Genomic DNA, 16,455 nt, shown 5'->3' with positions numbered 1-16,455 from the left:
CCCCTCCCCTAAACAATAAAAAGTGGCTCCTTGACAGCCGCACAGGACTTTGATAACCAGCCAGGTCATTATTAAAAAAAAGAATGATGAGGAATGACAGGTCGGGCAGAAGGAGGGAACCAAGGTGTGAGAAAAGAGGCCCAAAAGTGTCTGAGGAGAGTGCTGGCGCTTGATTCTAGCTATCGGGATATCTGACACGCTCCGAGAAACAGCTGAGGGTCAGATGAAGCCAGCAACTTTTTCTCTTGTCTGTCTTTGACGATGCAATCGTCAAGGGGGAACAAACATTTCGGGGTCTCCCGAAAAGCGAGGAGCAAAAATGTCCACCCGAGCACGGCCACGTCTTTATTACGGCGTAAAACACTCAGCATCTGGTAACCGTGTTCCTCCGGGCCAATCAAACGAGCACAAATGCACAGACACACTCCGAATCCCGCACTTGACGGATGGAGAGCGCCGAGGGGACTGCGGAAGGCGCACGAGTACACTCCCCCGTTTGACAGATAGCAGAGCGTTGCGGGGATGACAGGAGGGAAAGCTAAATTTGCTCACGTCGTCCGTCCATCAGGCCGCTTTGTCGCGCGTTTGCTCCCCTGACGTCTCAACTGTCCTCTGGGCGGACATCTGTCTCCTTCAAATCGGCGTGGGTGCGACGACACCAACCCGCATTCCTCCATTTTACTTGTCCTTTCATCAGTGCTGTTTTTCGTTGGCTCTTTCATCCGTTTGAGCCTCCTTCACGGGGCCTCCTTGTGTTTTGTCGCAAAGGATCATTCAAGAGATCAGCTCTCCAAGTACTTCCAAATGCAAATGTGGACACGCACGAAAGGACAACTCCACAAGGAGGCTCTCCGTAAAAGAGCTTTCAATGTACCTCCTGAGGCTTGAAGTGCCCCGCGTGGGTATCCTTGACTCTTGACTTGCACATTTTTATTTCCGGAAAAGGTACAAACAAAAACACAACTGGCATAAGGTACCTTGAGAGTCCGTTCTGGGAGCTACATTTGTGTCGATTGACATTTGTGGAATTTCGACAATCGCTTCAAAAGATTTCGTTTTCGACCCGCCGTGCCTCTTTTCCATTCAGACCGCAACGGCGACATCACAAGCGCAGCAACTCAACGCCGAGTCCTTTGAGGATCAACGGCAGTGGCAGCCAGCAGAACAGCTCCGCCGCCTCGCCGGCTCAGGCGGCATCCGCGGTGCCTTTTTTTTTTTTTATGTCAGGACAAAACGGGGCGGCGAAAGAGAAATCCATTCATCATTCGCTCTCTGTGGGGCAAATCTAACGTGCTTAGTGTTCGGTCTTTCCGTCGGAGCATTCCCAATACGCTTACCGGTTATCGTTTTACCTGACATCCTTTCTGACAAGATCGGGGTGGGGGGGCGTGAATAAGAAAAAAAGGGAAGTTGGAAACATCTGGCGGCACAGTGGGTTCGATTCCTGCTCTGGCCTTCCTGTGTGGAGTTTGCATGTTCTCCTGTGTGGGTTTTCTTCGGGTATTCCGGTTTCCTCCCACATTCCAAAAACATGCATGGCAGGTGAAAGGAGCACTCTAGATTGTCCCGAGGTGTGATTGCGAGCACGAATGGTTGTGCCCTGTGATTGGTTGGCAACCGGTTCAGGGTGTGTCCCCCCCCCCCCCCCCCTGCCTGCTGCCTGAAGACCCTCGTGAGGATAATGGATGGATGGATGGAAATATCCGGAGCTCAAACGCAACCATCTGCCTAATATTATGGCCTCAGACAACAAGAGTTGGGAATTTATGCGAACGAACGCAAGCCATGCGGCCTCTTCTAACATGCTTGTAAATGATTAACAAGGTCACTCAATGGGGAGGGAAAAAAAAAAAACTTGGCTATGGGTTATTATGCCTACTTACGATCCCACTCACCACTCAACATCCATCTCCTCCCGGCATGATGGAGTTGAAGACCTTTTCTACTTTCCAGTCGCCCACTCGAGCGAGGTTGACGCTCGTTCGTTGATGTGCGGTAGGAAACAAAAGGAAATTGTGGCAAAGCAAAAAAAAAAAAAAAAAACCTTGCTAATTGCTCGGCGAACAAATGGGCCTTGAAGTGGAAGCCGCTTGCCACTGAGCACTGATTGCCATCGCTAGAAATTCATTCACCAATTCCGGAAATTAACCCTTCGGGGTCCACAGCATATGGAAGTTTGTCATTTCTCGCTCTTGTTATTGTGCGCCAGAATTCTGTCAAATGATTGTGGTTCTTCCAACCTTTTGTGAGCTCCCAAAAACTCATTTTTTAGGAAAACTAATCGAAGCCACTCTATTGTCCAAATTTCCCACGCATTCAGGACTTTTAAGGAACTTTTTCACATGTCTCTGTGGATTCAACTCACTCCAGCTTCAAACTCATTTGTGATATATCAGGCAAGCAAAAAAAAAAAAAAAAAAAGTGACGCGCTGTAACAATGAGTTGTGGACGTCTTCGAAAGCGCATTCAGCTTTATATTAAAAAAAAAAAGTTGTCCCAAGTGGATTGCCATGGCAACCAATTTGAAATGTCACTTTCGGAGAGTGAGCCTCGTGATGAAACCTCATCTTGCAAATCCAGTCCTGAAGGATTTAATGAATCCAGACCGGCTGACGTCAACAATTTCCGGAGCTGGGCAAGTGACTGGGGTGTTAATTACGAACGGTTAATCCTGTTACGACCTCAGAAGCAAGAAGGTTTGCGCATCTGTACCTTACGCGCAGAGCAAACGATTCCTTGTATTTTGCGTTAAATTGATCTCAGATCTCTCCCCCCACTGGACCCATCCTCTTTTTCCACCTGGAGCTCGCTTGACACATCGACTTACCAATGCATCAGGTCAACATTTTTTTATACTCTCTAGTTTTGTGCCCTTTCAGGGTGCGCAGGCTGACCGATGACTGCGGCGAGAAAATATAAGCGGCCTTTGTCGCGGCACAAGCCGGGTGATCATAACATGACGTGACCCAGCCCATAAATAACATATATAAAAAGTTACGGTCCCCCAAGCATAAACGGTCAATATCAATAAGTTCCTGGCCGCAGTATGGAAAGGCATAAACCTTAAAATTAATGTCGGAAGATAAATTTCTCAACGTTCCCTCCGTTTGGTAAGCGGCCTATTCGGAAGGATTAACCTCATCTGACAACAATGCAATGACTTACAGACCTCTATCGCACTTTTCCAAACGGGCCCTATAAAAATGGAGGATTTATCCGTGACATCAAATCTCCAAACTCGCATTACATGGTATGCTCCGTTGGGTTCATTCGATCTGGCTTGTACTCAAGACCGGGTGACGCCCACGTGGTTGCTACGAAGGACGCCACAAAGTCATTTCATCAGTTCCAGAGGATCTTCCTTAGAGACTTTACGGTCAGCGATGTCTCATCCAAGGGTTCTCGGGCCTTCTGCCTCGGAAGCTTTACGGACGCCTCACAGAAAGGTACAACCCAGAAGGAGGCTTCAGAATTTTTCTGATGGTAAGCCAGAAAAAAAAGGGGCAGTTTTTTTTTCTGGTCCTATCTGTGCTTTCGTAGAACAAAAACAAAAGATTTGCATACGAAATGGAGCTTAAGCGCGTTGCTCGATGAAAATGCGGCTCCAAAGAGGCAACTTGTGACTTTCCCCTCGGTGCCTCTCAAACAGGCTCTCGGTTGCAAATGATGAGAAAGGGGCCGCGGCGTGGCAGGGCTATGACTCGGCTGAGATCACAATTCACTTTTCTTTCGATTGGCTGCGGATTTATGCCGCTGATGGCGAAAGTGGCGCAACAAGCTCGGCGATCGAGTGAAATTGCAGCGCTCGGGCAAACGCGCCGGCGTATTCTGCAGAGACTTGGATATGGGCGGCGCGGAATGGGCATCGTCTGATTTCCTGTCACTTTGGGTACATCACTCACGCTCAATACGTTGAGCGCTTATTGGAGGGAGGGGGGCGGTGGGGCGACTGACAGCATCAACGCACAGCTCCCTCATTTGAGAGCCCTTTTAACCTTTCGTTTGCTGGCTGAGGGGAAGGGGGCGGGGGGGAACAAAGCACAAACAACGCCTTCCAACGATATCATTCTCAGAACGAGCGGTATTCTCCGGGAAACGAGCAGCGACCGAAACAGAATGTGACATTTGAAAAGGTGGCGTGAGAGCGGTCGCATGGCAACTCGAGCAAAAAAGGGACAGTTAATTTGACGCGCCCTGTCCACTTTTGCCGGCCTCTCAACCCCGCCGTGGACCGACGGCGGCGCTAATTATTTTGAAACTCCAAAAAGAAGCACCTGTTCTACGTCCGAGGTTGGCGGGCTGCGCGGGTGGCGGTGCTGCGAGTTACCCTCAACGGACAATCCGTTAGGTACGCCGGGGCACTAACGATACCCTCGCGCCAGCGTGAAAAGAATTGAAGACTGAGAAAATACGCTTGACTCGCCGTAATTACTCAACAAAGGAAGTGTTTATATTTGATCGATAGTAAACAACAGAGCGGACACTATTAGTCCATTTACAAGGCGAGTTAAATCTTCAGACCCTCAGTCAGCGACGTTTACCGGTGAGCTTGAGTTCCTCAAGGAATCCCAGGAATGCTTTTACTCTGCAGGCCATTACCCCCACCCCCCCCCCCCTCTACCCCCCCTGACAGCCGCATAACACAACTGGACGGCGTCGCTCCATGTTTAAAATGGCCTGCTCAACAGATGTGCCGCGAGAACACGTGGCGGGTCTATAAACACGAGGCGACGTCCGCGAAAAACCGCACGGCGAATACAACACTTGCGCATGTCCTAATAGAGCTTTGCCGGCCGGCCGAGCCGCAACAGTTTTAAGGACCGAGAGAGCGAATAGGACACCACACACAAAGATATGAACACAAAGCTAATAACGGCGATGACGCCGTTGAATGAAAATCAACCCCGCAATATATTTCCACATATCGGTCAAGACACAACGAAAGAAAAGGAGATTAAAATGTAAAAAAAATTTTGGACCGTCAAAAGCTTACCAAGGTGCTCCACTATAATGCCTAAACTTTATATCACTGTTCAATTTTAGACATGCTCAAGCAAATTGCCTGTGACGACATGCCAGAATTTCCAAAAAAAAGGCACAATGAATTAAAAAAAAAAAAAATCCAATTGGGACTCAAGCAATGCACCCCGCCCTTGAGCAATGCACCAAAGCGATCTTTTTGTTGATGTACACTATGTTGCGTACAGCACAAGTGACCTTTAACGCATGTAGCTGGGTGTAAACAGAGTGTAAAGCGCCTCAGGTGGGGGCTTGGATGAAGGTTGTTCTATTCTCTTCACGGTCGACATCTAAAGTTACCCGCCAATGAAGGTCCTCAAGAACCTTCGCGCGGGGCGCTAATGCTAATTAGCGCTCAGGAGAGGTTCGGTCGCATCAGCAGTCCCGCACGCATCTCGAGATGCCCTCATGAGGGCCAAGATAAAATCAATGAAGGCTATTTCATAGCGTGGCAGACAGACACACAAACACACACACACACACACACACACACACACACACACACAATACAAGCGGCAATAGCTTGGCTAGTCCATCCTCCTCTTTCGCCAATGAGTTTTTACAGACTGCTGACAATCCAAGAGCGGGTTTGGAGACTTTGGAGAGGAACAATAGACAACGCTTGCATCTCACGGGTGTCGGGTTCATGCCTGAATCAAATATTTTAATTCAAATGTGAGAGACTGTCCCGGCTTTGTTCCGTACGACAGTTAGCCCGTCACCTCTCTCAGGTGTAAATGCTTGAACTGGCAACCTTTTCACAGACAGGTTTTCCGCTTTTGGGGGATTAGGTCTACATTGTGTTTGCACTTTAAGTTTGCTTGCACCCTCGTTGCTACAAAAATAGTACAGTGGTGTAGCCCGTCTCAAAGCGGGGGAGCCTTACCTTGCTTTGGTCAGTCCAGTAGAGGAAGTAGCCTTTGGGGTCAACGGTTACCGTCACGGGGCTCACAGTGGTGGAGTCCTAGAAGAAAAGACAAGCAATTGAGCTCAAGTGGATCAAAGCGCGTGTAACAGCTGCTGAGAAGGATTCCGAATAGGCTCCACAACCACCAGTGGGTCCACAAGAGCAATTAATAGACTTTAGATTTTATTATATACTAGAGAGCCCCCAAAATTTGATTTCGCTTCAAGTCCTGCGGAGGTGTGTGCCTGCTCTGCTGGCATTATTCTAATTTTTTTTTTCTTCACCTCAGTTGACTTAAAGCCTTGTGCAAACACACAGTTCTGACCCTCAGGTGTGCTGGATATTATTGGACACATTTATAAAAAAAAAAAAAAAAAAGAAAAAAAAGAGAGACACAGAACAAGTTTAGCGAGGGAAACGCTGCATTCTTGAGGAAAAAGTCAAAAAAAGCTTCTAACGAGGTCTCTATCACAGCATTTGCCGATAACACTAATTGCCGGCATCTGTTCTGCGTCGCATTCGGGTGAGACCCCATCTGGCTCTGGTGGGCGAGTGGGGGCATCAAAGGCTTTGACATTAAAAGGGTCGGGAGGACACGATATTCCATTAGCTTTCTAGCTCAAACCTCAGTCAGACGATGTGGTGGAGTTGCGGCGCTATGGCAACCCTCCCGCTTGCCGATTACGACACAGCAATGGAGGGGATGACGGGAATGGCTGAGTCGCATGACCGCACAATCTTGACAGACGGGAGACACAAGTCGACAACAATGCGGCAATGCATGTCAGGTATGCAACTATACGTGTGCCCTCAAGCATTGGCAGCCAATACGATTTTCCTCAAGCGAATGTTTTTAATACTACGGTCACACCTATCCATCGTTATTATGAATCTTGTTCTGGTGTACCGAGTGTGGTGGATTGTCATTGCTATTTGTTGGCTCGTAGGCGCACATAAAGGCCACGCTAAAATAGATTCATGGGCAGTTCTCATATGGCGGCGGTAAGGGTGGTGTGGCCTATCTACTAAACTGCAGAGAGCATAGGCCCCGATTGATTTGTGTAGTTCGGTTAATAAAAATTAATTCATTCATTCATCTTCCGTACCGCTTGATCCTCACTAGAGTCGCGGGGGGTGCTGGAGCCTATTCCAGCCGTCTCCGGGCAGTAGGCGGGGGACACCCTGAATCGGTTGCCAGCCAATCGCAGGGAACACATAGACGAACAACCATCCACGCTCACACTCACACCTAGGGACAATTTAGAGTGTTCAATCAGCCTGCCACGCATATTTTTGGAATGTGGGAGGAAACCGGAGCACCCGGAGAAAACCCACGCAGGCCCGGGGAGAACATGCAAACTCCACACAGGGAGGCCGGAGCTGGAATCGAACCCGGTACCTCTGCACTGTGAAGGTTAATAAAAATATCAATTGAAAATATTTGGAATGGATTCATTTCACACACACACGCTCAGTGTATTCTAATATTAGCAATCACCTTTGGAGGCAGTTTTAAACGGGCATGTTGACGTCCTTTACTCGCCCAGCATTACAGCAGACTGCACGACGCAAGCACGGATTATATATATTATATAAGGAAAAGATGTTGTGAGTGAGCCAACATCATCTGCACGCCAACATCTCTCACTCATCTCGAAGACGACTCGTTTTTGGACGCCTGCCTGTGCTCCACTCTCACTTAAACGAAGACCCACTGCTGCTCGATGGCAGCGCTATGAATGAAATGTTCAAATCCCCTTCGACACGGAACCATGAAAATGTTGGGAAAACAAATGGTGTGTATTACCGGGGACAAAATGCAAAATGAAGTTCATAACAAGTCTTTTGTTTTTACGGAAGAGCGATTTTTTTTTTTTTTTTAATGTTCACCTGGCAGCTACAATGGCACCTTGAGATACGAGTTCTATTCGTTGGGTGACCACGCTCACAACTCAAAGTGTCAATTCGCATCACATCACTGGCCATTGGGCTGCGGTATAAGACGGACAGATCTATGCACGGTACATGGAGACCATCTCAGCTCCTCAGCACACCCTGAATATTACTTGCTCTTTGCAGATGATAAAGAAAATGTTCTTTCAGGCGAGATACGAGTTCTATTCGCTGGGTGACCACGCTCACAACTCAAAGTGTCAATTCGCGTCACATCACTGGCCATTGGGCTGCGGTATAAGACGGACAGATCTATGCACGGTACATGGAGACCATCTCAGCTCCTCAGCACACCATGAATATTACTTGCTCTTTGCAGAAGATAAAGAAAATGTTCTTTCAAGGCAATGTTATATGGCTCTTTTAAATACACAAAGTGGATTTCTCTTTCTTTTGTGTTTAATTTGACAGCACACGTCAAGAGGGAGTCACCATACAGTGCTGGTCTGTCACGTTTACACGAGCGAGCCAAAGCAAAATGGTCTCAAAAATCGCATAACTCGAGTTCCTCGCATCTCAATGCACAACCGCGTATGGGGGCAGCACAGGAACAAAACTGACCCTCTGGGATGAGCTGCAATGATCTGCCTGTACAATTTCCTGTTAAGAGACGTTCAAGAGTTGCATCTGAAACCACAAAAGCACCAAATTTGATTTATCTCCCGGGAGCTTCAGCATTGTGTTTGTCTGTCCATCTGTCTGCTTGTCTCTGGGTTCTTTCCATAAAGCCACACAAGCGAGTGGAAAGAGGAAGGAAGAAGTGTCTGGGAAATTAAACAAGAGAAGGGTATCTGAGCTCATCTTTCCCTGGGTGTTGTATTTTTACAGGGAAAAGAATGAAGAGGACATTTTGTACTGGGGAAAAGGCCCACCGCCACAAACGCTCAGTACACAAGCATTTCAGGGGGCGGGGAAACACCTCATGGACTTCTAAAAACAAATCATTCTTGAGAGAGCAAAATAAAACGAAAATCAAGTGCCTCATTTGTTCCACTTGGAGAAAATAATATAATAATCTTTTAGGATAACCTTGGTGCCACCAAGTTCGGTTTACATGGTTGACACAGTTTTTGCAGGATCCGTATTTTCCCTTTTGATGTTTAGTCGTGACCCCCTTTTGCATACGTTAAGAACAATACAATAAATGCATCGTTCAAAAAAAAAAAAAAAGCTTTTGAAAACACATACAGTATATCATGTACAGCAATACTTCTTGTATTCTTGTCCCGTAACTCCTCAAAACCACTTGCGTTTGTCTTCTATGACCACCCTGGCTTGACTGTCACATGTCACGCGTCTCTGCTCGGTAATTGCTGCAGTTGAGAACTGTAAAGAACATGCATTCGATTGAACTACTCGGGGGCCCGTAAAACAGCAGATTGCTGATTTTTAAGGTCCTGCAAAAACGTCACAGTGCATGAGTCACTTCAGTGGACATACTGGAAATTATAATTATAATTAAAGAATGTCATATCCTGGACATCCTTGTTTTGAATGAGGCAGCATTCAAATAAAAATAGCAAGAACGAAATAGCAGTGAGGTGACTATGGTACAACGCAGAGATTTCATCAAGTGGAAGTAGCTGCTTTGCTGCTGTCTACTTGGCTGTGGGCAACGTGCAGCAGTAGCAGCAAGCAGCCATGCACGGTATATGGCTATTTGCTGGACAGAGCTACTACTCCACTGTGGATTCTTTTGACGGGACACTCAGATGGCAGCATGCAATCAATTTTAATCAAGGTCATTTGTCTGAAGCCCAACACGGGCAACAATAACAAAGGGAGGGTAGGGGGGGGGGGGCTCAGAGAGGGAGGAGGTTAAGGGGCTATGATGATGATAATTATGATGACGATTAGTCAACTCAAGTCATGTCACAGAAATGGATTCAAGTTGAATTTCAATAACACCCTCATGCACGCGCGCCTACTATACTAAATGGCGTGTAAACAAAGCCTCCATCCATCATCCGCCCGAGCACGTTGTGTCATAATATTTGTGCAATAATAGTAATAACAACAACAAAGCATATCGTTGCATGCATAAACAAAAGGAGAGTACAATTTCTGCCGGTGACTCACATCGTCCCATTTCATGAATTTGTTGCCCCGTCTGAGGCTCTCGGGCACGGACACTGGCTTGAGCTGCAGCGCGTGGACTCCTGGCTGAGCCCCTGCCATCTAGTCCACCACGCGTGTGGAGGGGGCAGGGGGGGAAAAAAGTCAGCAGTATTTCTCCTCCTTGTTCCTTTAGAGACCCCCCCGGATCCCCGCCCCCTAAAAGATACCTCTTTTTAAAAAAAATATTATTATTATTATTTCTTTCCACAGACACCCACAACGCTGTCGGTGCCAGTGCGCCGCGCATTGACGGCAGGTTTGTGTGTGTGAGGGGGCGAGAGATTGGACACAGAGAGCTTCACAGTCTGAATGATTTGGAAAAACTGGAGTAGGCAGAGAGAGAGAGAGAGAGAGAGGATTGAAGGTGATCTGGCGCCCCCGTGCGTCCAAGGTAATAAGACGCCTTGACATACGAGTTTAATTCGCGCTGTAACCAAAGAACTTAAAGTACTCGTACCTCAAATTGTCTTTCCTCATGGAAATTAATGGAGACGGATTAATCTATTGCAGCCTCCCACCCAAAAGTATTTTTATAATGAAAACAGCACTGTCTAATTCATTCATTCATTCACCTTCCGAGCCGCTTGATCCTCACTAGGGTCGCGGGGGGTGCTGGAGCCTATCCCAGCTGTCTTCGGGCAGTAGGCGGGGGACACCCTGAATCGGTTGCCAGCCAATCGCAGGGCACACAGAAACGAACAACCATTCGCACTCACACTCACACCTAGGGACAATTTTAGAGTGTTCAATCAGCTTGCCACGCATGTTTTTGGAATGTGGGAGGAAACCGGAGCACCCGGAGAAAACCCACGCAGGCCCGGGGAGAACATGCAAACTCCACACAGGGAGGCCGGAGCTGCAATCGAACCTCTGCACTGTGAAGCCGACGTGCTAACCACTGGACTACCGGGCCGCGCACTGTCTAATATTCACTTTAAAATGAATAATAAGTAAAATGGCAATGACAATTAAAAAGAAAAGACATGTATGTAGTATCATTAATTGATAATTGATTAATGTGACCAACTTGTATCACCTGCCTTGGGCCAGAATCATACAATCATCCAAACACAAACAAACAAGAGTCTCAAAATAGTTTTAAGCGGCTCATTGCACTGCAATAACATTCTTGTATCACAAAAGGGTAAAGAATATACGCCAGTGAGGATTGGGGTATTATCTTTCTTCAAAAATGTCCGTTGCCTAAAGTGTCGAAACTCAGAGCAGACGGCATCCACAGCAACCCCCCTGATGAGCTAAAAAGTTCTCCGAGTGGAAAAATGTATTTCGCCGGGCAATACACCAGATGCATGTCAACCAGAAAAATCTTCCACTCTACACAATCCTGCATTCCGATTGGTGAGCAGAAATCAATTCCAGGATAGCAGGACGTCGCAACCCAAAAAAAAAAAAAAAAAAAACACTGACACGTCTGCGACAGGTTGTCAATGAAATAAGTCCAGTAAACAACTGACGGCCTCACTTGACTTTCGGCCTTTTTATTTTCCTTCCCCTCGACTACACTTGAAAAAAAAACTCCAGTGAGTCACAGGAGTCGAAAGTGCGCCAGAAGTGCTTAAATTAAACATGAGCCACCACCGTTGTGGCCGCCAGAATATTCTCCATCGTTTCTCAAAAAAAAAAACAAAAAAAAAACAGATGAATGGGAAAGGACTCGGTCGGGCAAGCTGTCAAATGCATAGTGACAGGTTTCAACTTTGGTTCCTGATGGAGTGTGACGGCATTTTGAAAATGGGCTTTGTATTCAAAGGGCCTTCAGATGACTCACACGCTTATTAGGGTTGAGAATACGCCGGGTAGAGGACACGGTGCTGTTTTTACACCAATGAGTCACGCTCGATCTTGGGTCTTTCATGTCCGTCGAGTCCTTCGTGCTCGGGGAAAACCTCGCGGGATGAATGCAGTCCTTTCCACAGTGTGATGCCACTTGCCTTCATCCGTCTGTCTGAGCGAGTCGGGCTGGTCTCGGGGGAGTCTGGGGCGCTGATGTTAAGAAGGCCAGTCTTCTTTCATTTGTGCCTTCCAGCCACGAGCCGGTAGCGAGAGAGGCTCTGAGGGAGGATGCGTCATCCGTGACTCAGTCCGTTGGCCGCTTCCCTTGGTTTGGCAGAGAAGTCTGCACTTTGACATCTGACTGATGGGGTTTGAGGTTGCATGCATAACACTGGATACAATATGTTCAATATTTCTGATATCATATGTGACGGTAGGGATGGGCAAGTCCCAATACCGGCCTTGTTTTTTTAAAATATCGAGTACACGTTGAGGGTGCTGATACCAGCCACTAATATGTGGCGCCAACACATAGTAGCCATCCGGTAATAATTTCCTTCATATCTTTTTCTCGTCCAGCCATGAACATTCATCACATTAAGCGTCAGAGAATGAAAACTATTATGCTAAATGTCCAGCGTTGCGCTCAAAGTGTTCGTTGTACACTTTGTTAATTGTTATTCCGCCTCACCAGCACCCAAGAGTGGCTCAAGAGGGCAGCAGGCATTAAAAAGGAAATCTCATTTCACTAATGTATGAACCGGCAGGGAAGGCAGGAAGATTTTTGTAAGTTTGACTGGCTGCTCTGTCCCCCGTGTGAACCTCAAATAAAACACTGCCAACGTGTTTAGTGCCGCACACTAGCGCCACCACATGGATGACTGGTGTTGATGCACTTGCAGTCGTGTTCTCATTTGCCAAAACGAAAACCAGCCCTGCATTTATGGAGACTAAAAAAAAAAGTATTAGTAAAAAGTAAAAGGGGATTAGAGAAAAAAAGTTGGAAAAATGTGGGTACTGTTATGGTACGAAATGTGAAATAATATGATTCCTTTTTGACCAATTTAGAAGGAATTATTTCACGATAATGATTATTTAAAATTCAGTTATATCATTATTTTATATCTAATAACTGAATTGTAAATCCATATTCACGAAGAAAATTCACGAAGAATTTTGATTTCTTCCAATATTACACATTGCATAATAGCGTAGTGATGTGGCAGTAAACCAGAAGATGGCGCCGTGGTGCAACATGAAACTCCCTCTGAGCCCCGCTTCTGATTAGAAAGGAGGATGCTAATTGAGTAAATTCCTGGTAGGGGAATTTAATCGAGAACATGTGCAACGTTAAGAAAAAAAAAAAACAAAGGATGAGGTTCAAATAACTCACTGTTATTCGCAGATGATTGTTATGGCTATTTTTTTTCTCGTCATTTCCACTCATAATCAAACACCGACAGCGCTCCTTTTGTCTTATGTCACACTGAAGAGGAAAAAAAAAAAGTTCCAGGTGTTCTTCCGGTTCGGAAACTGGTGAGTGGAAGCTAGAATTAAACACACACCCACGCCTACATCCAGACCCCCCCCCCCCCCCACACACACACACATATGGTAGCACAAACACGACTGTTGGTAATGTCAACAATCAGCGAACATTGGTGACTATCACATTTCCCAACCTGCGCGACGTCAGGCGAGCGGGACCACACAGAGGCCTTTTCACGCTCAAGCAGGAAGTCAAAGACATCAGTCATGAGCGGCAGCTGGGCGACCGGTTTTTGCTCGTCTGTCACAAAGAAGTCATTACGACGCGCGTCAAAACCCCCCAAAAAACTGGAGGGAAAAGAAAACACGGGCGATGAGTCGCCGGGGCATGTAATGGTGTCTTTTTACACTCTTGTCGACACGCGACGGACAAATTACACGCGACTAGTGCTAGGCTAGTGCTAGTGCTAGCCTGCCTATCGTGCTAGGCTACGATAGGATGCTAACATCCTGCACACCCGTTACTAAAGAGCGTATGAGTTGGCAAAAGCAAATGCTAACCATATAACTGCTGTAAATATTGACGTCAACAACCGACCAAATCGACTCGGAACGGACGACTGAAGTTACGATGGAAAATGAACGCCGACATACTGTACGTTGAGAGACCAAACAGTTGCCGCGCCCTTTTGCCCGAGCTTGATGATTGCACGGCCTCGACGGCGAACGACAAGAGCGATAACCACGCCTCGTCCTTGAATCACATCACGTCCCGCGTATCGAGACACGTGTCGAAACATCTTTCGTCGGAGATACGTCGCGCTTAGAGATCAGTGCCATGTTGCCGTTAGAATGACACAACGCTCCAAAGGATGTCGAGAAGGGATTCGCTCGGAGCGCTGCCAATTCCAGCTGCGGACACTTCTTTTTTTTTTATGTGCAACAGCAGATGGAGCTGCAGATCTGTGACATAGCGAGCTGTAATAGCACAGCTCAAACTTAAGTCAGGAAAAAAAAGAACACATTTTACTTGATGCTTTGATTCATTTTGATTGATATCAGGATTATTTTGTGACCAACTGATGAATAATTGGGGCCAGTGTTTAGCACGTCGGCTTCACAGTGCAGAGGGTACCGGGTTCGATTCCAGCTCCGGCCTCCCTGTGTGGAGTTTGCATGTTCTCCCCGGGCCTGCGTGGGTTTTCTCCGGGTGCTCCGGTTTCCTCCCACATTCCAAAAACATGCATGGCAGGTTAATGGAACACTCTAAATTGTCCCTCTATGTGAGTGTGAGTGCGAATGGTTGTCCGTTTCTGTGTGCCCTGCGATTGGCTAGCAACCGATTCAGGGTGTCCCCCGTCTACTGCCCGGAGACAGCTGGGATAGGCTCCAGCATCCCCCGCGACCCTAGTGAGGATCAAGCGGCTCGGAAGATGAATGAATGAATGAATGAATGATGAATAATTGAACACCCAAGAAAACGCTTTCATTCTCCTTTTGTTGATTTCTCATATTAGCTTTCATGTAAATATCATCAGGTACTCACAATGGCGAATTTATGACTAGCGTGAAACATTTTCATCACATTTTGAAACGATTTCTTTGAAATACAAAGAGAAATGTTGCTGGGTTGCTTGCAGACCACCAGCGGTCCAACAGGCCGACTTTAGAAGAAAAACTGACACTAGACCAATGTACGTTTTGCTCCGTTTCTTTCTTTTCCCCGTATTTTTTTTTTTTTTTTTTTGGTGCTCCTACACGTCCCCACGGATCCAATATTTATGGATTGGTAAAACCAACACGGAGAGGGGAGTTGACCAACATATCAAGTGTCAAGGCCTTGTCAGAAAGCCCCTAAATTTGCATCATTACTGGATGGTCTCAGGGGGGGGAGCGGCGGGGCTAATTCAAACCATTTCCACACAGCTGCTATGAGAGATGTGGTTGTATCACCACTGCAGGAAAAATAACTGTTGTGTACAGTGAACCCTCGCATATTGGACTGGGGGGGGGGGGGGGGGGATTGGCAAATATTAAAAATTGGTCTCCCTTCAAATATTTCGAATTGTCCATCTTAGCGATGTAACCAACAATTATGATATACGCATAAAAACTGCCAATCATTGAAAGAGAAGCTAAAAACAGATTGCACAGAAAAAAAAATAAAATACACGTTCAGGCGAATTTCTGAATACCGGTAGTGAAATGTATGGAACTGAAGTCCTGGTTAATTGCATTAAGACCATTTTTGGGCATGACGGCAAATTTTTAGCCATGTCACAGGATTGATTAGACTTTATCAGACGTGCACAAAGGGTCTATTGTCCGAAGAGGTGATGGCTCAATTCCACAAACTCCTCCTGTCCGCTGCGATAGCGATCTTGGGCTAAATCCCTTCTCTCAATCCCTACACGTTGGCGCAAACCTAAACCCGGCTCGCACAAAGATGCTGATCTAAGGTCAGTTTTGTGCCCCCGCAAATGGTTTTCAAATGAGGATTAAGATAGCAGGTAAGCTGGTCCGCGGCCCGTGCCTTGGGCCAGGTGCGGAGTAAAGGATCAGGGGAGCCCGCTTTGCCCCCCCCCCCAAACCCTTTTAAAGAAAGAAAATGTTGATGTTTACATCCTGGCCGTGACCCTCTCTTGGCCTCGTCACTGAAGCATTCCTGCCATAACTGCGACACATCTCGCTAAGCTTTAGAACACCAGAGGGACAGCGAAAACACCGCTTAATCACAGCCAAGGGGCACCTCGGTGATAACAAAGCACCCCCTTAACCCCTTCTCTTTCTCTTTGTGTTGTGTGAGTGTGTGTGTGTGTGTTCTTGAACGTGTGGGTGCTTGGAAGTTGCATTTAGAGACTGACTCAGGGGATTAACTGCTCTTTTTTTCTCTCCCCCCCCCCCCCCAAATAGTACTGTAACACATTTAAGCACCGTTACTGTATCGACAAAGTATCGAAATACGGGGGTGTATCAGTTCACACGTACAAGCACGGTGACGGATGGCCAATAGAGGGCAACCCAGCGCCACTCAAAACAAAACATACAAAAAATAAAATAAAATACATGAAAAAAGTTTTTAAGATTCAATGCGAAAATTCACCTATAATTGATGCCCGTTTTAAATGCATATGGGGGGGGGGGGAACACCCCAACAACAAATGTTTTCCACAAGA

The 16,455-nt window shown here is 46.8% G+C and overlaps 1 protein-coding gene across 1 annotated transcript in view; it reads right to left on the bottom strand.

Moving 5' to 3' along the window:
* Positions 1-10,283, bottom strand: part of LOC127592379 (1-phosphatidylinositol 4,5-bisphosphate phosphodiesterase beta-1) — a 46,012-nt gene extending 35,729 nt beyond the window's left edge. The window contains exons 1-2 of the mRNA XM_052053082.1: positions 9,959-10,283; positions 5,906-5,983 (exon numbers count right to left, since the gene is read on the bottom strand). Of these exons, the coding sequence (XP_051909042.1) occupies positions 5,906-5,983; positions 9,959-10,057 (177 nt within the window). The 5' untranslated portion in view covers positions 10,058-10,283. The remainder of the gene's footprint in view (positions 1-5,905; positions 5,984-9,958) is intronic.
* Between the last annotated feature and the right edge of the window lie 6,172 nt (positions 10,284-16,455).

This window comes from Hippocampus zosterae, chromosome 19, assembly GCF_025434085.1.
Source record: "Hippocampus zosterae strain Florida chromosome 19, ASM2543408v3, whole genome shotgun sequence".
In the NCBI taxonomy this organism is placed as follows: domain Eukaryota; kingdom Metazoa; phylum Chordata; class Actinopteri; order Syngnathiformes; family Syngnathidae; genus Hippocampus; species Hippocampus zosterae.
Note: the sequence above shows the minus strand (reverse complement) of the source record. Positions and strands in the feature narration are given on the sequence as shown.